Here is a 21,370-nt window from a genome sequence, read left to right on the forward strand (position 1 = left end):
TCAGTACTGACACCATGAATAAAAACTGAGTTAGATGCATGACTCAGTTGGAACAGTGCTAGACAATGAACGAAAGCATCAGGTACCAAGTTTGAGTCCCCATCTCAGACCAAAAACTAGTAAGGTACTTGATTATGGTATATACAGACAAAATAGACCACAAAGGTTTCAGAAGATGATGAATTGTAGATGTTAAGCACTTTTTGAGGAAAATTGAATGTTAACTCTAATGCAAATTTGTATTTCACTACTTTTTACTCATGATTACGTTGATTGTAGAAAAAGTGTTGGAGCAGCTTAAGAAAGGGAAATAATTTTTTAGGTAGCCTTGTAAAGTTTAGCAGTTTGAAGCTATTTATTTTGTGCATGTTAGATACAGAAAACACTTTGTTTAGAAACAGAAATTATGCATAAAACTCAGATTTTGTAATCAAACATTTTGGATTTTGTGTGTGAAAACATAGACTTCCTTATTTAGTTTTCACATTTTAGATTGATTTGTTACAAAGATAGTTTTGGTTTATCCTACTCTTTTCCATAAAACATTTTAATTGAGATGATATATTTCTTAATCTTTTCTGAATTTTCTTTTGCTTTATATATTAGTAAGTTATGGAATCAGTAAATGAGACTAAAGGGACAATCATTTTGACAATTGTAGATTATATTTGTATTTAATATGAAAATACATCTTAGGAGGTGGGCACTTATATCTCATGCCTATAATCCTAGCAACTCAGGAGGCTGAGACTAGAGGACTGAAGTTTGAAGACAGCTTGGGCAAAAAAAAAAGAGCAGAAGTAGAGCTGTGGCTCAAGTAGTAGAACACTCTCCTTGAGCAAAAAAGCTCAGGGACAAAGCAGGTCACAGGTGGCTCTCGCCTGTAATCCTAGCTACTCAGGAAACTGAGATCTGAGGATCATGGTTCAAAGCCAGCCCAGGCAGGAAAGTCTGAGAGACTCTTAAATCCAATAAAACACCTGAAAACCGGAAGTGGTGCTGTGGCTCAAGTAGTAGAGCATTAGCCTTGAGCTGAAGAACTGAGGGACAGTTCTTCAATTGCTTGGTGGGAGGTTCGTGTTAATATCATTAGTGCAAATTTATTTAGTGAATAGTTATGAACTAAGGGAAATGTTGAGTATCTTTGGCAATTAACCTCAGTTTCATGAATAAAATCTGTATTTAGTTTTGCTTTAGGAAAAGGCACCTTTATGTGTTATTCTGATGTAACACAAATGGGATGTTTAGAAATACTTTTAGCCAGGCACAGTGGCTCAAAGCTGTAATCCTAGGTACCTGGAAGGCATAATTCAGGGGATTGTCATTTGAAGTCAGTTGGGCATAAAAGTTTCAAGATGCCATCTGAACCAATGCTGTCCCAGATACAGGGGAAGCACAGTGGTTGGGTACAGTGATGAGTGAAATGGCTCTCATCTCCAGTGACTCCAGGAATCACAACTAGGAGGATTTTAGTGAGAATATAAATTGAGATCCTACCTGAAAGTAACAATGGAAATAGGGGCAGGAGGCGAGGCTCAAGTGGTAGAGCAATTATCTAGTAAGCGTGCGACCCTGATTTCCGTTCCCAGTGTTATCCAAAAAAGAGAAATATTTGACATAATTACTTGCTAATGGATGTGAAATATGACTAATTTTGTATCTTTACATGTTGATTAAAGAAGTATCAGAATTCATCTATGACAATATCTTTGAAAGCAGTAATGATACTGACATCTAGAAAAAATCACAACCTCGGTAATTTGATGTAGTTTCATGGTATAATTGGGATAGTTTGTTAAATTTTACATGAAAATTTACTCTATAGTTCTATTAAATAGTGGTGACATATATACTGAAGTAAAATGTTAGGTATTCTCTGTCTCAAATCAACATCTCTGAGCATTTGCTAAGCAAAGGGCAGTAGATTAGGATTAATTTTAACAGTTCTAAGAACTTTATACAAATTCACTTTTCCCTGTAAGACTGTATATGCTTATATTAATAGGCCTAAGAAGGAGAATAATTATAAATAATTATAATTAAGTAGAGCATTAACTGGGCGCTGGTGACTCATGTATAATTCTGCATGCTCAGGAGGCAGAGATCTCAGGATCGCAGTTCAAAGTCAGCCCAGGCAGGAAAATCTATGAGACTCTTACCTCCAGTAAACCACCAGAAAACCGAAGTGGTGCTGAGGCTCTAGTGGTAGAGTACTCGCCTTGAGCTGAAGAGCTGAGAGATGGTGCCCAGGTCCAGAGTTCAAGCCCATGATGGACAGAAAAGAGCTCAGAGACAATGCCCAGGCTCCGAGTTCAAGCCCCAGTATGGCAGGGGGAGGGGGATAAAGGAAGGGAGAGGGAGAGAAAGGGATGGAGGGGATTTGAGAGAGAGGGGAGAGAAAGAGAAGGGGAAAGGTGGGGGGAGAGGATAATTTTGTCCTGATTGAGTTTATAAGTTTAAAATGTTGGTCATTTATGGAGTACACCACATTAAATAAAATGGGTGATTAATTAAAGCATGGTGTATAACTTTTGGGAGTATAGCAGATTTTAAATAGAAGTTCAGGTTAAATTAACAAGGGGCTGGGTGCTGGTAGGTCATGCCTGTAATCTTAGCTACTCCTGGGGCTGAGATCTGAGCATTGTTGTTTGAAAGCCACCCGGGACAGTGAACCATCTGGGGCAGTAAAGTCTTGTGAGAGTCATCTCCAGTTAACCTCCAAAAAGCTGGAAATTGAGCTGTGGCTCAAGTGGTAGAGCACCATCCTTAAGCAAAATAGTTAAGGAAGAGCTCAAACCCCCAGTACTGGAATAAAAGCAAAACAGCAACAAAAATTAACAGGTGATCGATGTTTATTTAAGTACTTGATATGAAGTGAAAAAGCAGTGCAAATGGGGAGAAGAAAATTGAATTGCAGAAAATATAGGGAAAGGAAAGATGATTTCTACTTTGATTAGTTTGGAATCTTGGGGAAAAACTGTTGGCTGGGCACCAGTGGTTCAAACCTGTAGTTCTAGCTACTCAGGAGGTTGAGATCTGAGGATCCACAGCCAGCCAGGGCAGGAAAGTCCATGAGACTCTTATCCCCAATTACACACCAGAAAACCAGAAGTGGTGTTGTGGCTTAAGTGGTAGAGTGCTTGCCTTGAGCTGAGGGACAGCGTCCAGGCCCAGAGTTCAAGCCCCACAACTAACAAATAAAAAAAACTGTTGAAACTTGTAATTTTTGAAAAAGATTCTTGATTCAGCTTAATAAAGCATAATTATATGGAGAGTTACAGATTGAGTTTCATTTAGTTTACAGAGAAGCGAAGAGAACTGAAGTTTGATGGTCATTTAGACAAGGAACTTTCAGAATCCTATGCATTTCTTATGGTTGATCAAAACCAGGTGAGTTAACTCCTTAGACAAAACAATTTGACAATGTTCCCTTACAACTAATTTCACAATTTTCAACAGTATATTTGATTATAAACATTTTCTTGGTAGAAAAGAAAAGATTTAGAGGGATGAACTAGTTGTTTCTGTGATGATTTCTTTTTCAAGTGTTCGGTTTGTTTGTTTTTTTTCTCTGATCAGTCCTATTTCATTCTCCTGGAGTGTGCTTGATAATATGTTTACCATCTAGAGTTGCTGATTATGTGATTGTAGCCATATTTCCTCTTTTAAAGATGGGTTACTTTTTCTTTAAATATTTTGCTGTTTCTAATTCACTCTAAAAAAGGAAATGATTGCAATTGTAAGAGGAATTAAGACTGTCTCAACTAGAATAAGGATGGATTCCTGACACAATTGGTTTGACAGATTAATTTTTTTTTGAGGGGGGTTCCAGTAGTGGGGCCTGAACTCACTCTGGGCTTGGGCACTGTCCCTTAGCTCTTCAGCTCAAGGCTAGTGCTCTACCACTTGAGCCACAGCGCCACTTCTGGCTTTTTTCTTTTTGCTTATGTGGTGCTGAGGAATCAAACCCAGGGCCTCAGGCATGCAAGGCAAGCGCTCTACCACTGAGCCACCTTCCCAGCCTATTATGTATGTCTTAATCTTGGCATGGTGGTGTGTGTCTGCAGTCTCTCAGAAGGCTGAGGCAGGAGACTTTGAGACTAGCCTGGACTACATACAGCTAGACTAATCATGACTCAAAAAACCCCACAACTTTGCTATATTCTCATCTTTTCACTAGTTTCAATCAACTTAGAATTAGCACTCACCATTGACCCTACTGGCATCTTTTGTTACCAACATTGTTTACTTCTAATTGATCAGAGGTTACATTTTAAAAGGTTATGTTAGGTGTGGCGGTGCATTATTGAATCACTGCCTGGGCAAAAAATAGAAGACCTTGTTCAAAAACATAACAATAAAAAGAGTAGGAGGTACAGCTCAAGTGATAGAGCCACTTGCTTCAAAATTTCAAGGCTGGGTTCAAACTCTAGACTCCTATCCCTTTCCCAGAATGTTCTGGTCCAAGTGATTTTATAAAATTTGTTCAGTCTGATTTTTTACCCTCATTTCATTTTACATTGGTTCAATGTCTGCTGTCTTGACTAACCTTTCATTTCATCTCTTTGAAAAGATATCAGACTGTACCAGGCATTGGTGGCTCACAAGGGTAATCCTAGTTACTCAGGAGGCTTAGATTTGAGGATTACAGTTTGGAGCAACCAGGAAGAAAAATCCATGAGTCATCTTCAGTTAGCCAGCAAAAAGCTGAAAATGAGTGTGGGTCAGGTGGTAGAATGCAAGCCTGGAGCAGAGAAAGCTCAAGTTGAGATCTTAAAACACTGAGTTTAATCCCTAGTATTGATACACACGTGCATGCATACAAATCACATCTTGTATCTCTATTATTGGTTAAATATTTGGATTTTTTTTTTGTATTTCAGTATTTCTTACTCAAATTCATATTTTTTCTCTTTAGGTATTTATCTTTCTAGATATGCTGATCTATTACAAGCTAATCCTTTGGAAGCTGGGGCCATAGGTGATGTTGTTATTTTTAAAATAATGGAGGTAATTTTAATTTATATGTGTCAAAGATAGCATGTGATTTAAATTTTAAATTTTAGGAATTTAAGAGTTTAATTTCTGGACCGCGCAGCACGCGTGATGCCGCCGCCCGTTGTCAGGGTGGTGTGGCTGGGTCGGGCGCGGTAAACCGAGCTGCTGGCGCTGCAGGAGTCCTGGCTGCGGAGGCTGCAGGCCAAGCATCGAGGCTGGTGGCTCCTGCTCTGCGAGCCAGCGGGGCCCCGTGTATACATCCGGGATACGCGGCGGCCTGACTCCCGAGGAAACGGCGCAGCTGAGGGCTCTGGGCGCCGAGGTGCCCACGACAGACCGCGGCAGCCTGGCCACCTTCCACCGCCCGGGACAGCTGCTCTGCCACCCAGTGCTCGACCTGCGGCGCCTTGGCCTGCGCCTGCGCCCCCACGTGGCGGCGCTGGAGAAGTGTGCGGTGCGCCTGTGTGAGCTCCGGGGCCTGCGAGATGCCTGCGCGCCGCCCCCGCCCTACACTGGAGTCTGGTTGGGTCGAGAGCAAAATCTGCGCGATTGGTGTCCGCTGTGGAAGGCACATCACATCCCACGGCCTGGCGCTGAATTGCAACACGCACCATACATGGTTTGAACACATCGTGCCCTGTGGACTGTTTGGGACAGGTGTCACTTCCCTGACTAAGGAGCTCCAGCGGCAGGTCTCTGTGGATAAAGTAATGCCGCCTTTCCTCGAGGTCTTTAAGGAGACCTTTAAGTGCACTTTGGTCTCAGGGGACCCCACCTAAAAGGGATTCATACCGCCAGGGTAGTCTTGTCCTGGAAAGCAACCCAATCCAACTCCAGGTGTCAGAGTCCAGATTAAAGGACTGCTTGTCATTCTCTGACTATAAGACCAAGAGCAAGATTATGAGCCATGAGCTATTGTTTCCTTATGTACCCTGATTTATTTATATCATCCCCACCTACCTCAGAGACATTAGATAGGGAAACACCATGAAAAGCAACATGCTATATAAGCATTGGTATGACTATCAGCACTCATTTTTCAGCTTAGAGGAACTCAGATGTCACATTCATTCTCTAATTGCTTTTCTTTTCTGTCCAAGACCAGGACTCAAACTCAGTATCTGACCCTTTTGCTCACTGGCCATTGCTCTACCATCTGAGCCATGCCTCCAGCCTCTTACTTTTTTCAGTGCTGTGTCTAATTGAGCAATTCTGGTCTCTAGTTCCTTTGACTTTGTGGGAATCAAATCTCTGAACTACCCAGTGAATGTGATGATATGGTTTTTCATTATCAGGAGAGCTGGGTTCATTTTGCAATAAAGGGAAAAGCCACTTCAAAGGTAGAGTCTCTAAACTTGGTAATTTACCTAAATTTTCTTAGCATTACCAGGTAGATCAGAAGCTACAAGAAAAACAGAATGATTTCTCACAGTGGCCAAGTGCTGAGGTTTCCTTAGATGAGATGTCTAAGTCTAAGGTTGTGTATAATCATTTGCTATTTAACAAATCAAAGCTTATTGACAATAATAAACATTTATTGTTTGTAAAAAAAAAAGTTTAATTTCCAAGTCTTCAGGAGTGATGAAAAGTCTATACCTGTTAGAATATGAAACTATTTTTGAACAGTTTACTTGCCATCTCTGATCTAAGCTAACCATACTTTTTTGTTTTCCAAAGAAAAGAATGACAGGTTAATATGTTCGTGATGTAATTTAGATGAGTGAAATTTTTATTAATAAAGTTTCTGTTTATTTGTTAAAAATTAAGCTCATAGTGAAAAATCATGCTTGCATTGACACTCAATGAAGTTTGGTTTTTTTTTCTATTTTAGGGTAAAATAAAGAGCATATATGACCCCATGAGTATTAAAAGCTTGGAACCTATGTTAAATAAAAGTGCTTTGGACCCAGCAACAAAGCATGAATGTCATCTGTCAAAGAATGCCAGTAGAATTACATCCCTTTTGACTCACAGAGCCTATGAGCTTACTCAGGTAAGTGCCTGCATCCATTTTATTTTATTTTATTTTTTTTTTGGGTCCTGTCATGGGGCCTGAACTCTGGGCCTGGGTGCTGTCCCTCAGCTCTTCAGCTCAAGGCTAGCGCTCTACCACTTGAGCCACAGCGCCACTTCCGGCTTTATTCTTTTTGCTTATGTGGTGCTGAGGAATTGAACCCAGGGCCTCAGGCAAGCAAGGCAAGCGCTTTAACCACTGAGCCACCTTCTCAGCCCAACCTGCATCCATTTTAATGTTACAGCCTGTAATATCTATTTTGTTACTAAACCTTCAAAATATCTCCCTTTCAGTTTTCTCCTCTATTATATCAGTTTCTGGTTTTCTCAGTTAGATCCCAATCTTTCTTTTTTTCTTTTTTTTTTTAATAACAATTTATACATTTTTTTTGTCGGTTGTGGGGCCTGAACTCTGGGCCTGGGCACTGCACCTTAGCTCTTCAGCTGTAGTCTAGCACTACCACTTGAGCCTCAACCTCATTTCTGGCATGTTCTGCTTATGTGATGCTGAGGAATGGAACCAAGGGCCTCATGCATGTAAGGTAAGCACTCTACCACTGAGCCACCTCCCCAGCCCAGATCCCAATCTTTCTTACTGAAGTTTGTTTAGTGTTTCCAGGATGGCTCAGAAATACAGTGGCCTCTGAAGCCTGGTTATATATAGACATTTTTGTTGTTGTTGTTGTTGTTGGTCATGGGGCCTGAACTCTGGGCCCTCAGCTCTTCAGCTCAAGGTGAGTGCTCTACCACTTGAGCCACAGTGCCACTTCCGGCTTTTTCTGCATATGTGGTGCCGAGGAATCGAACCCAGGGCCTCATGCATGCAAGCAAGCACTCTACTACTGAGCCACCTTCCCAGCCCTCAGATGTGTTTTTCTCTTGAAATAATATGCAAAATGGTAACTAGGATTGGTTTCATTTGTGTCCTTCGTAGTTTACTTTTGGGATCAAGTTGGCTTTTCTGGGCTGAGCTTGAGGCTTAGGCAATTCCATTTGTAATATTTTCATTAGGAAATATATTACACATCCTCTGTAGTCAACTTCTCAGAAGTAAACTTGAAATACCTAAAAGTAGCACCATGAACTCCAAGTAGATTATTATTATTTATCATCATAATAATGATTAATAATTGATGATTTGTGCTGATACTGGTTTAAACTCAGGGCCTTGCAATCTTCATTGTCTCTTTCCACTCCAAGCTAATAATCTACACTTGTGCCTCACGCCCAGACCTGGCTTTTTGCTTGTTAATTGAACATAAGAATCTATTGTGGGGTGGGAGGGTGTCTGTCTTGGCTGGCTTTGAACCAGAATCCTCAGGTCTCAGCTTACTGAATAGCTAGAGTTACAGGCTTGAGCCACTGATGCACAGTATAAGTATATATTACAAAATACATATAAAATACTAAATTTATTTTGGCTAAGGGGACATGTTTAGCTTAAAGCAATTTTCCCCCACAGGTACCTAAATAATTTTTCAAAAGGAAAAAGATAAATACAAGATTGCACTTTGTATCACTTACATATTCAAAGAAGTTAATTTTGTGTTCTCTTATTTTTATTATTACTTTTATGAATATGGCTTTGATGAATTAAGGCGAAGACCAAAACACATTTGTCCATATGCAGTTGTATCTTTTACTTACAAAGATGACATACAAATTATCTTCATTGAGGTAAGAGTTAAAGAGTTTTAAGGTTGAGAAGAGATACATTTCACAACTCCTCCAGAATGATGTGAGCCTGTCATGTTGCCCCACCTTACCTGTTTACATTTTTCTTAAAATTAATTGGATATTTGATTGGCCATTTTGACTTTAAAGGTTACATTGCAAGACAAAGCAAGGATAAAGAAACATTCAACCAAACCAAAAAAAAAGTACAATGATCTGTGAAAGACAGGTTGTTGAATATAGAAATAGATACTAAATTTTACTTACACTTCAATTGGTTCTTTGTCAGTTTTTGTTTATGTTTTTGTTTGTCGGTAGTGGGGCTTGAACTCTGGGCCTGGGTGCTGTCCCTCAGTTCATCAGCTCAAGGTGTGCGCTCTACCACGTGAGCCACAGTGCCACTTCGGGTTTTTTGTTGGTTTATTGGAGATAAGAGTCTTGTGGACTTTCCTGCCTGGGCTGGCTTTGAACTATGATCCTCAGATCTAAGCCTCCTGAGAGGCTGAGAGCACCAGTGCCCGGCTCTTAGTCAGTTTTTAAAATTGATATTTTGTATATTAGCTTTCTTGAAAATTAAACTAAAACTAAATCATGTGCTAGTTGGAAGCCTAGTTATTGGGAGTTTTAAAAACTTCCAGGTGATTTTGATTTTAAGCCAATATTTAGTATCATTGGTGATATCTTACAAGCTCTAATATAAAGTGGCTAAAAACCAGTGAGCAAAGTTATCCACTTTCCTTCAATGTGGTGATCCCAAGCTATTTTTTTTTGGTGGGGGGTGGGGGGGTCTGGTTGTGGTGCCTGAACTCTGGGCCTGGGTGCTGTCCCTCAGCTCTTCAGCTCAAGGCTACTGCTCTACCACTTGAGCCACAGTGCCACTTCTGGCTTTTTTCTTTTTGCTTATGTGGTGCTGAGGAATTGAACCCAGGGCCTCAGGCATGCAAGGCAAGCACTCTACCCCTGAGCCACCTTCCCAGCCCCCCCTCCCAAGTATTTTTTTGTTATTTTGTTTTGTGTGGTAATAAAGATTGAACTCAGAGCTTAGACAGATGCTCTACTACTTGAGCCCCTTTTTATGTTGGTTATTTGTGAGGTAGGGTTTGGACTTCATGCCTAGACTAAAATTCTTCTACTTGTGCTTCCCACCAGCTGTTGTACTTCTACTGTAGCTAGGATAAGAGGTGTGAGCTGCTATCTCAGCCATTGATTGAGGTGGAAATTTGACAACTTGTTTTGAGAATTTTAGAACCAAGATCCCCTTTAGATCCCTCCTGGGTCTAAAGACATTTTAAGCTAGTGAAAAAGTAAATTTAGTGATAAAGGTGAAATAGCCAAAGGTCTGAGTTTTTATACGTATTGAAAATAGCTTAGGATATCTATTAATTTGGAAATAATTTTTTTATTGTTATTGTTGGTACTGGGGCTTGAACTTAGGACCTATCTCACTTGGTTTTTTTCCACTCAAGTCTTTCACTACCGCTTGAACCACAACCTCCACTTTGGGGTTTTTACTGGCCAGTTGTTTACTTTGATTCTGGTCTGTAGCTCTACATCTTATTATATCAGTCAAGTTAGATAGACCATCCATCCTGTACCTTGAATGTGTCATAGTCTTAGGGCCCTGCATTTGTTGTCTCTTCTCTTTACTAATTAATCTGCTGTTTTCTTCTATTCCTGCAAGTCACTTCTTGAGATATTTTTTGTTTTAGTTTTGTCGGTTGTGGGCCTGAACTCTGGGCCTGGGCACTATCCCTCAGCTCTCCAGCGCAAGGCTAGCACTCTTACCACTTGAGCCACAGCAGCACTCCTAGCTTTTTCTGCTTGTGTGGTGCTGCGGAATCGAACCCAGGGCCTCATGCATGCAAGGACAAGCACTCTACCACTGAGCCACCTTCCCAGCTCCTGCAAGTCACTTCTTAAAGGTGACCGACTGTCTAAGGACCTCTTTTTTTGTTGGTTGTAGGGCTTGAACTCAGGGCCTGGGCATTGTTCCTGAGCCTCTTTGTGCTCAAGGCTAGCACTCTACCACTTGAGCCACAGCCCTCATTCCAGTTTTCTGGTGGACAATTAGAGATAAGACTCTTACAGACTTTCCTGCCTCAGCTGGCTTCAAACTGCAATCCTCAGATCTCAGCCTCCTGAGTAGCTAAGATTACAGGCATGAACCACTGGTGCCTGGCTCATAAGGTGTTTCTTAATATGTATGTGTGTGTGTGTGTATGTGTGTATTAGTGTGTATGTATGCATGCTGGTACTGGGGCTTGAACTCAGGGCTTTAGGCCCTATTTAGCTGTTTTGCTCAAGGCTGGTGCTCTACCAATTGAGCCACAGTTCCACTTCTAGCTTTTTTGTGGTTCATTGGAGATAAGAGTATCACAGGGGCTGGGAAGGTGGCTCAGTGGTAGAGCGCTTGCCTTGCAAGCATGAGGCCCTGGGTTCGATTCCTCAGCACCACATAAGCAAAAAGAAAAAAGCTGGAAGTGGCACTGTGGCTCAAGTGGTAGAGTGCTAGCCTTGAGCTGAAGAGCTGAGGGACAGCGCCCAGGCCCAGAGTTCAGGCCCCACGACCGGACCTCCAAAAAAAAAAAAAAGAGTATCACAGACTTGTCTACCCAGGCTGGCGTCAACTTTTTTTTTTGGGGGGGTGAGGGGGGGAGTCCGGTCCTGGGGCCTGAAATCTGGGCCTGGGCACTGTCCCTCAGCTCAAGGCTAGCGCTCTACCACTTGAGCCACATCGCCACTTCTGGCTTTTTTTTCTTTTTGCTTATGTGGTGCTGAGGAATGGAACCCAGGGCCTCATGCATGCAAGGCAAGCGCTTTACCACTGGGCCACCTTCCCAGCCCCCCAGGCTGGCTTCAAACTGAGATATAAAATCCTTAGATATCAGCCTCCTGAGTAGCTAAGATCATAGTTATTAGCACACAACTTTTTTAGGTTTTTTTGTTTTTTGGTTCGTCGTGGGCCTGAACTCTGGCCCTAGGCGCTGTCCCTGAGCTCTTCAGCTCAAGGCTAGCGCTCTACCACTTGAGCCCCAGTGCCACTTCCCAGCTTTTTCTGCATATGTGGTGCTGAGGAATTGAACCCTGGGCCTTAAACATGTAAAGCAAGCACTCTACTACTGAGCCACCTTCCCAGCCCCTTGATTTTCTTTTTTAAAGGTTTTAAATCTCATAATTTGTCCCATTTTTTCTGCATAGTACTTAAAACCGTCACCATCTGATAACTCTACTTGTTTAATGTATGCCTTTGTCATTAATTTATAAACTATCTGAAATCAAGTAATTTGTTTATCCTTACAAATCTGTTAGCTAAAATTATGGGTAAATATTGGGAACTTATAGAGTATATCCCCTTATAAAAAAAAAATGAGGGGCTGGGAAGGTGGCTCAGCGGTAGAGTGCTTGCCTCGCATGCATGAGGCCCTGGGTTCATTCCTCAGCAACACATAAGCAGAAAAGACTGGAAGTGGCACTGTGGCTTAAGTGGTAGAGCATTACCTTGAGCTGAAGAGCTCAGGGACAGAGCCAAGGCCTAGAGTTCAAGCCCCACGACCAACAACAACAAAAAAATGAAAACACTGCTGTCTTTTGAATAGTCATTAGATTTGTGAATCAGTGTCCTCTCTTGTGTTCTCTCCAGCCTTGAATCCTCTTCCTCACTCGTATTGACATTACTCTGGCCTGGATTACAGTAGGTAAATGAGGCCTCTGAATATTTTATCTTTACATCTTACCCCAGAGCACAGGATATTTTTTTTTCTTTTGGTCCGGTCGTGAGGCCTGAACTCGGCCTGGGCGCTGTCCCTCAGCTCTTCAGCTCAAGGCTAGCGCTCTACCACTTGAGCCACAGCGCCACTCCGGCTTTTTTGTTTTTTTGCTTATGTGGTGCTGAGGAATTGAACCCAGGACCTCAGGCATGCAAGGCAAGGGCTCTACCACTGAGCCACCTTCCCAGCCCGCACAGGATTTTTTTATTTGTCTTTTACCACCTTGTCTTAGCACTAAACCTGTGGTTTAGTGTCCGCTCTTCTTCATATGCCCATGAGAATGAGGCATTGTTCCACTTGAATATTCAAAACAGTATTATTTATCTTTTATATCATTTATTTTGTTTGTATATTTATATTTGTCGTATGGACAAAATATCCTCTCAATTAGATGTATAGGTTAAACACAGATTTTTTTTTTTGGAGGGTGGGGTCTGGTTGTGGGGCCTGAACTCTGGGCCTGGGCGCTGTCCGTCAGCTCCTCAGCTCAAGGCTAGCGCTCTACCACTTGAGCCACAGTGCCACTTCCAGCTTTTTTCTTTTTGCTTATGTGGTGTTGAGGAATCGAACCCAGGGCCTCATGCATACAAGGCAAGTGCTCTACCACTGAGCCACCTTCCCAGCCCTTGCTTTTTCTTTTTTGTGGTACTGGAGTTTGTTTGTTTTTTGTCGGTCGTGGGGCTTGAACTCTGGCCCTGGGCGCTGTCCCTCAGCTCTTCAGCTCAAGGCGAGCGCTTACCACTTGAGCTACAGCGCCACTTCCGGTTTTCTGGTGGTTTATTGGAGATAGAAGTCTCACGATCTTTCCTGCCCGGGCTGGCTTTGAACCGCAATCCTCAGATCTCAGCCTCCTGAGTAGCTAGGATTTCAGGTGTGAGCCACCAGCGCCCGGCTGGTACTGGAGTTTTGAACTCAATGGCTAGTGCTTGGTAGGCAGTGATTTACCTGCTGAGCCTTATCTCAGCATTTTAGTTTTTTGTTTTCCAGATACTTATTTTTCCTTTTAGATTTTTTTTTTTCATCACAAAGTGCCTTGGGTTTTTGTCCAGACTGGCTTAGACCACAATCCTCTTATGTATGCTTCCTGAGTAGTCACAGGTTACTGTCCCCCTGCTCAGCTTCTTTTGAGAAAGGATCTTGTCAATGTTTTTACTAGACTGGCCTTAAACCAGTATCTGGAGGGGCTGGGAAGGTGGCTCAGTGGTAGAGCACTTGCCTTGCATGCATGAGGCCCTGGGTTCGATTCCTCAGCACCACATAAGCAAAAAGAAAAAAAAAAAAAAAAGCAGGAACTAGCACTATGCCTCAAGTGGTAGAGTGCTGGCCTTGAGCTGAAGAGCTGAGGGACAGTGCCCAGGTCCAGAGTTCAGGCCCCACGACCCGACCCAAAAAAAAAAGAAACAGTATCTGGAGTTAAAGGTATGAGCCACTTCTCCCAAGATAGGCAAAGCTTTCTAAACTTGTTTTTACTTAACACTATAAACTTTTAACTTGGTTGTCCATGCTTATTAGAAGCTCTGATTGACAGCATTAGTTGTTTTGGTTAAAAACCTAAATAACCTGTGTTTCGACAGTCTTAGTGATATAAATATTCTTGTAAAAATATTTGAAAACTATTCTACTTTATTCTTAAGATGCTTTGAGGCTGGGTGCTAGTGGTTGAGACCTGTAATCCTAGTTAGTAAGGAAGCTGATATCTGAGGGTCACGGTTTAAAGTCATCCCAGGCAGGAAAGTCCATGATAATTTTTTTGTTGTTGTTGTTGATCGTGGGGCTTGAACTCGGCTTGGGCACTGTCCCTGGGCTCTTCAGCTCAAGGCGAGCACTCTACCGCTTGAGCCACAGCACTACTTCCGATTGTCTAGTGGTTTATTGGAGATAAGAGTCTCACTGACTTTTCTGCCCGAGCTGGCTTTGAACCGAGATCCTCAGATCTCAGCCGCCTTAGTAGCTAGGATTACAGGCCTGAGCCACCAACAACGAGCTCCACCATACTCTTATCTCTAGTCATCCACCAGAAAACTGAAGTGGTGCTATGGCTCAAAGTGTTAAAGTGCTTGCCCTGAGCTGAAGAGCTGAGGAACAATGTCCAGGCCCAGAGTTCAAACCCCACAATTGACCAGAAAAAGAAAATGTTTGAATTCATGTATGTATAAATTATTGCTATGTCTTCATTAGAGTGAAAATTGTGTTTTTCAATTTTGAACACAATATTTATTATACAAATATGCCTAAATATATAAACATTTTATATTTACATAATTCTTGCTATATATATATCTATACATTTTAAGTATATTCCAATATTTATATAGATCTAACTATCACCAGGTAAATTTGCTGATTTAGAGAGGTTTTAATGGACTAATTTCTGTTAACGGATTTTTTTTTATTTTTTTATTTTTTTATTTTTTTTAAATTATTTATTTATTGTGTATGTGGTACTGAGGACTTGAACCCAAGACCTCACGCATGCTAGGCAAGCACTCTACCACTGAGCCGCCTTCCCATCCCCCCGGATTTTTTTTTTTTTAAAGAAAATACCTCCTTTATTTTTTATTTAATTTTTTTGTGCCAATATTTGGATTGATCTCAGGGCCTAGTGTTCTCACTCAAGGCTGGTGCTCTACCATTTGAGCTGTAGGTTTGCTAGCTTTTTGGTGATCAATTTTAAATAAGTCTCAAGGACTTAACTGCCCAGGCTGGCTTCTGGCCTCAATCCTCAGGTCTCATCCTCCTAAGTATAGCAAAGATTACAGGGGTGAGGCATTGGTACTGGCATTTTTATCCCTACCTGCCTTAAGTTTGTATAAATATGGTAATAGGAGGAAAGGTGTGTGTGTGTGTGTGTGTGCGCGCGCGCGTGTGTGTGTGTGTGTGTGTGTGTGTGTGTGTGTGTGTGTGTGTGTGTGTGTGTTAGTACTGGGGCTTGAACTAAGGACCCACGTGTTGTGTCTCAGTTTTTTTGCTCAAGGCTAGCACTCAGCCATTTGAATCACAGTTCCATTTCCAGGTTTTGGGTGGTAAATTGGAAGTAAACATCTCATGTAAGTACTTATTTTTCTTTATAAATAGTCTTTGGTTTACTTTAATGAGTAATTACAAATTAATTTGTTCTTTCTGCTTTTATTTTCTTGTGCAATATACCATAAAAAGTAGCACGCTGGGATGTAGCTCAGTGACAAAGTGCTTGCCTAGTAAGTGCAATGTCCTGGGTTTGATCCCCAGTACCAAAAAAGAGACAAGATAAAATAACCAGCAAAAAACTGGGCTGTAGATATATCCCAATTGATGCGAATGCCAGACAAACAAGAAAGCTGAGCAAGCACAAGGTCCTGAGTTCAAATTCCGGTACAACTAAAAAAACAAAAAAGCTCTCAAAGCATAATATTTAGAATCCAAAGCCATTATAATTCATAAAGTCACGAAATAAATGTTTAAGCTGGGTTTCAGTTGCTCATACCTGTAATCCTAGCTACTTAGAAGGCTGAGATTTGAGCATTGTGGTTTATAGCCAGCCCAGGGAGGAAAGTCTATGAGACTCTTATCTCTAATAAATTACTCAGAAAAAGCAGGAAGTGGCACTGTGGTTCAAGTGTAGAGTGCTAGCCTTGAGCACAAAGAGGCTCAGGGACACAGCCCAGGCCCTGAGTTCAAGCCCCAGGACTGGCAAAACACAAAAACAAAAATAGCACTTAGGACCTAGCACCGTTGGCAATACTTGCTATTCAGGAAACTGAGATCTGAGGATTGTTGTTTGAAGCTGTCCTGGGCAGGAAAGGCTGTGACTCTTATCTCCAATTAACTACCAAGAAGCTGGAAGTAGAGGTGTGGCTCAAATGGTGGAATGTTAACCATTAGCAAAAATTGCTTAGAGACAGCACTCAGTCTGGGGCTTAACGTAGACCAGTTGCCCTGTGTTCATAAGGCTATGAATTTGATCTCCAGAATTGCAAACAAACAAAAACAAATAACACTTATATTAAGGTCCTGAATGTTAACTTTCATGTTGTTGCCAATCAATAATTTCTTTTTCTTTTTAAAAATTTGTTTGTAGATCTAACAGCTTTAATGCAGATAGAAACATAGGTAAGAGTTTTCTTTTTTTAGTTTTATAAGTTAAAACAAGTTTCAATAGTGAAAGATGAATAAATGTTTTTATTTTTGTAATGAATAAAAATCTGAAAGTATGAAAAAGCAAGTAAGTCCATGTTATAAGATCAACATTTTGTCATCATGTATGCATAAGTGTCTTTTTAAGAAGAGGTACTCTAATTGAAAAAAATGACAAAAGTATTTGAAACACATAATTTTATTTTTAAAGATAAAAATAGATTACATTGCTCAGACTTAACGCTCCACTTGTATTTTTTAAATAGTTCAGGTTGTCTTCATACTATTGGAAGCCTCAGCCTCCCTAGTGTTTGAACATTATAAGTATGGGCTACCATGCCTGGCTTACTTGCGTTTTAAAATTATTAAAGTCAAGCCGGGTGCCGGTGGCTCACACCTGTAGTCCTAGCTACTCAGGAGGCTGAGATCTGAGGATCGCGGTTCAAAGCCAGCCCAGGCAGGAAAGATGGTGAAACTCTTATCTCCAATAAACCGCTAGAAAACCGGAAGTGGTGCTGTGGCTCAAGCGGTAGAGTGCTCGCCTTGAACTGAAGAAGCACAAGGACAGCGTCCAAGCCCAGAGTTCAAGCCCCATGACAAAAAAAAAAAAAAAAAAAAGTATTCATTTATTTATTTTATTATTATTTTTTTTTTTGGTCCGTCATGGGGCTTGAATTCTGGGCCTGGGCACTGTCCCTCAGCTCTTCAGCTCAAGGCAAGCAGTCTACCACTTGAGCTACAGCGCCACTTCCAAAAAAAAAAAAAAAATTATTAAAGTCAGCAGAGACTTTGTATTTACAAAAGGTAAAAATGAGTTACAAGCAACATTGACATCTTAAAATGCTTCATAACAAAAATGAGCAAATAGGTGACATTGTGGGCATAAACAAAAAGGTACTTGAAGCTAAAATCTCAATATTTGGATTTTTCCAAAATGGAAAGTTACCTCTGTGTTTTTCAACTTAAACCTTATTTCTAGGTACTTTCTAGTAAATATGTATTTCTCATTTCTAGTAATTACATACTTCTCTGGCTCAAGCAATGATCTCCTCATTCTTTTTGTTTAGATAAATGTAACTACACATTATGGAAAGGACAGCTTTTAAATAAAGGAAAGCTTCTGTGCTATATTTCTTTGAGGTCATCCACGCAGGCATTTTTGCCTATTAAGCTGTAAGTATGGAACATTAAATAGCAATTCACTAATGCAGTTCTCTGATTCTTTAGCTTTTTATATTTTTTTCACACTTACATTTTACTTTGTTCCCTAAGAAATGAGTATGAGTAGCTAGGATTACAGGTATGAGCTACCAATGCCCAGCTGAAAGATAATTTTTGAAAGTTTTATCCTGATTATATAGATTGTTTTTCACTCGATGTTTTATATCTAGTAGACATAAAAGTTAACTAGTTTGTTACTGAGGGCTGAGGATTTAGCACAGTGGTAGAATGAAAATTCTGGGTTTGATTTCTAGCACTTCAAAAAAGAAATGAAAGTTTATACTTTAATTATTTTAAATAAAAATCATAGCTTTTATTGTTTGTGGTTAGTAAAATTGACGTGTAGGATTAACTTCTGGCTTAAGGGTATGGAAGGTGGGCAGTGTTGCTACAAATCTATTTACCTATATATAGGTATCTGAACATTCTATATCAAGTACTCTTTACAATAAAGCAAGTAAGTTATTAATGAATATACTCTTCTATTTTCTACCAAGTGTATATATTTGTCTGATGAAGGGGAGAAGAAAGTGGGGGAGAGAGGGAGGGAAGGAAGAAGAGGGAGAGGCATAACATTATTAGAATTTACAGTTCAGGCATGGCAACATGTTATTTATTTTCTTTCAGTCCTGAGAAGTTAGATGTTGAAACAGTTATGAGTATTGATCATCTGAAGCAGAAAATTCCTCCAGCATTGTTTTATAAGGAAACCTACTTAGGTCCCAATGAAGGTAATTTAATTTTTTTAAAAATTTTATCGGGTGGGGGAGGAGAGGGGGGGGGAAGGAGGAGGCAACAATGCTTGATAAAAATTGTACTCATTATGTTTCCCATGTAATTGTAACCCCTCTATACAGTATTTTCACAATAAAAAAAATTATCAGAAGAACTTGATTTGGATATTTACCATGTTATTTTTTTCTTACCAGTTTTGAAGAATGGGATGTATTGTAACCTTTATGAAGTTGTAGAAAAGCCAAGAATTGGAAATAACTTGGAAAGTTTACTGCAAAAACTGGAGAAAGAAAAACTTGTGAGTGATAGCTGTTTGAATATTCTTTTCTCTTTCTCAAAATTATCTGTGATCATATTGAAACCGGGTTTTTAGACCTCATGCCCAAAGTCCAGAAGTCGCGGGTTTGGTCTGGCCATTTGCCTCCATATGCCAAAGAAAAATGGCAAAGGACAGAGATAGGAGGTTTATTATATTGCAGCCCTGGGAAGATGACACTTCCATACACCTTTAGTCTCTTCAGATGTATAGAGACATTGGCTTCACTTTAAATAAGTGATGGGAAAAAGGTATTCACATAGGTAAAAAGTCCCAAGTCACAGGTATTGCCTTGTTGACCATTATTAGCTCAGTCTTCATCCCTAGAGGAATTCCAGGAAAGTTACCGCTTTATCACTGGAACAAGATGGGCTCCTGAGGATTTTAACTGTGTCCATTAATATTATGGAAAGAAGACACTACTTGTTTGAGGGGCAGTTTCCATTCCATACAGATGATGATCAGAATCTGCTTTTCTTCTACAAAGAGGTGATTACAGAGGAACTGCACCAGATGAAAGGGCATGGATTCAGAGTTGAACTTTTAGTTAATTGACAGGACCCACCCAGCAATCACATAAAAATCTCCGGAGACTATATATATTATATAATATCCAGATAGTTTAAGACAATTCCATGCAGACAACTCTGGACATTATTTTCCTGCTAAAGAGTGGTGATATTTTTGTTTCCATTTTTTTGTAGCTTGTATCTTACATCAGAAATCTTAAGCATGTGGGTGTTTTTTTGTTTGTTTGCTTGTTTTTTTTTCTGCCACATGTCTATTTTTATTCAATATATTAATCAGAAAAGTCACATACTATAAATTCAGGAAAAATACACAAATATAAATGTCAGAATCTGTCATTTGTCTTCGTCCTCGAGTGACAGTCTGTGTACATGTGGAAGGAGGTTGGGAAGAGAGGGAGTTGAAAGAGGCTGGAAAGGCTTGCCCAAGGCTGGTGGAGGGTCCCCATCCCTTCCTCCCAACCCCGATCTCAACCTCTTCCTTCCTGTATTTACAGCAGCATTTGGCTTATTTACAGTAGGGTGGCATGTGTTAAAAACGATTTATCTTATAAAAAAAAAATGAAGGCCAGGTCTGGGCTAGGGGATAAGACAAATTGTGGGGTCACCCCTGTGAATGCACCCCCTCCCACAGAACTTGAGCTCCCTGCCAACCTCCTGAAGTAGGTGAGGAGGAAGGACAGTCGGCAGCTCAGATCCAGGCTAGGAGATGCTCTGGGGGTCCGTGGGCTCAAGGCATGTAGGGTGGTGTAAGAGTGTACAGATAGGTTTGCACACACGTTCAGGGCAGGAGTCAGAAGGGCAGTGTGTCCATGAAGATCTTGTCAAAAATTGGTGGAGGGGGCACCAAGTCCTCCAGCTTGAGGTACAAGATGGGCTGCAGGCCCTGGGTACACAGGGTCCGCAGCTCAGGCAGTTTGCCCAGCAGACATGACAAGCAACTGGCCAGCTGGGGCTCACCCGCCACAGCTGCCATGTGCTCCTTCAGGCAGCTGGCAGTGCGGTTCTGTAGCTCCTCCACCCGCCTTGGCTCCTGCAGCCCATACCGATCAGTGATGAGGACGAGAGCAGAGAGGCAAGAGCAGGCAGGGACATCAACAACCAGGCTGTGCAGGGACCGCGAGAAGGCTAGGATACTGTCAATCCAGTCGCCAAAGCCCCGGGCACACTGCAACCGGTACAGCACCAGGCCTGAGCAGAAGATAAGCTTCCCTTCCCCTGGCTTAGACCGGTAGGCCAGACGGAGTATGAAGAGCTCCAAGAAGGCTGACTCCAGCAGCAGGTCCTGGTCACTTGGGGACAGCTCAGTAAAGCCTGGGATCTTCTCTGCCCACTTTCGGATAACATCCAGGGAACTTGAAAGCAGGTCATAGAACTGCTGCACATCGCCAGCATCCTCCTTCCCAAAACGGGGCAGCACCAGCTCCTGGAACTTGGAGTAGTCCAGTTTGGCAGTGCTGGGTCCTGAGTCCAGATGTGCCCGGACAAGGGAAGTGAGTAGATTGACATGGGAGGTATCCAGGGTCTGTTTGGGTTTGGAAGGTAGTCGGCCCCGCCGCCCTTTCAGGCTGTCTGTCCGCACAACTTCTTTCACCATGCCCACAGCCAGGCACTTCTGGAAGCGGCAGAACTGGCAGCGGTTCCGCCGCCTCTTGTCCACAGGGCAGTCCTTGTTCGCCAGGCAGATGTACTTGGCGCTTTTCTGCACTGTGCACTTGAAGAAGCCCTTGCAACCCTCACAGGTGCGGACCCCGTAATGCTGGCATGAAGCATTGTCCCCACATACAGCACAGCGGCCCTCACTTCCACCTGGAGCCCCGCTCCGGGCCTTGGCAGAAGTCATAGGTGCATCCAGCAACCCTGAGCTGTCGAGGTGCGGAGAAGTGGGTGCCAAGCCTGAGAAAGTAGCTGGCCTGGAATTGCTCTCTCCTTCTCCCAGCTGGTGGGAGGAATAGAATTGAAAATCCAGAAATGAACCTACAGAACTATAGCCATCTAATCTTCGA

At 41.6% G+C, this 21,370-nt stretch overlaps 1 protein-coding gene and 1 pseudogene across 1 annotated transcript; one reads left to right on the forward strand and one right to left on the reverse strand.

The window, feature by feature from the left end:
* Positions 1-5,106: 5,106 nt before the first annotated feature.
* Positions 5,107-6,275, forward strand: LOC122107927 (annotated as a pseudogene).
* Positions 6,276-20,157: 13,882 nt separating this feature from the next.
* Positions 20,158-21,309, reverse strand: LOC122107928 (nuclear receptor subfamily 4 group A member 1-like; the record flags this gene model as incomplete). Its single annotated transcript, XM_042679794.1, has 1 exon — positions 20,158-21,309. A coding segment is annotated over one exon (1,152 nt), but the record flags the coding sequence as incomplete, so codon positions are not given.
* Between the last annotated feature and the right edge of the window lie 61 nt (positions 21,310-21,370).

This window comes from Dipodomys spectabilis, unplaced genomic scaffold, assembly GCF_019054845.1.
Source record: "Dipodomys spectabilis isolate Male_0828 unplaced genomic scaffold, ASM1905484v1 ptg000054l, whole genome shotgun sequence".
NCBI classification, from domain to species: domain Eukaryota; kingdom Metazoa; phylum Chordata; class Mammalia; order Rodentia; family Heteromyidae; genus Dipodomys; species Dipodomys spectabilis.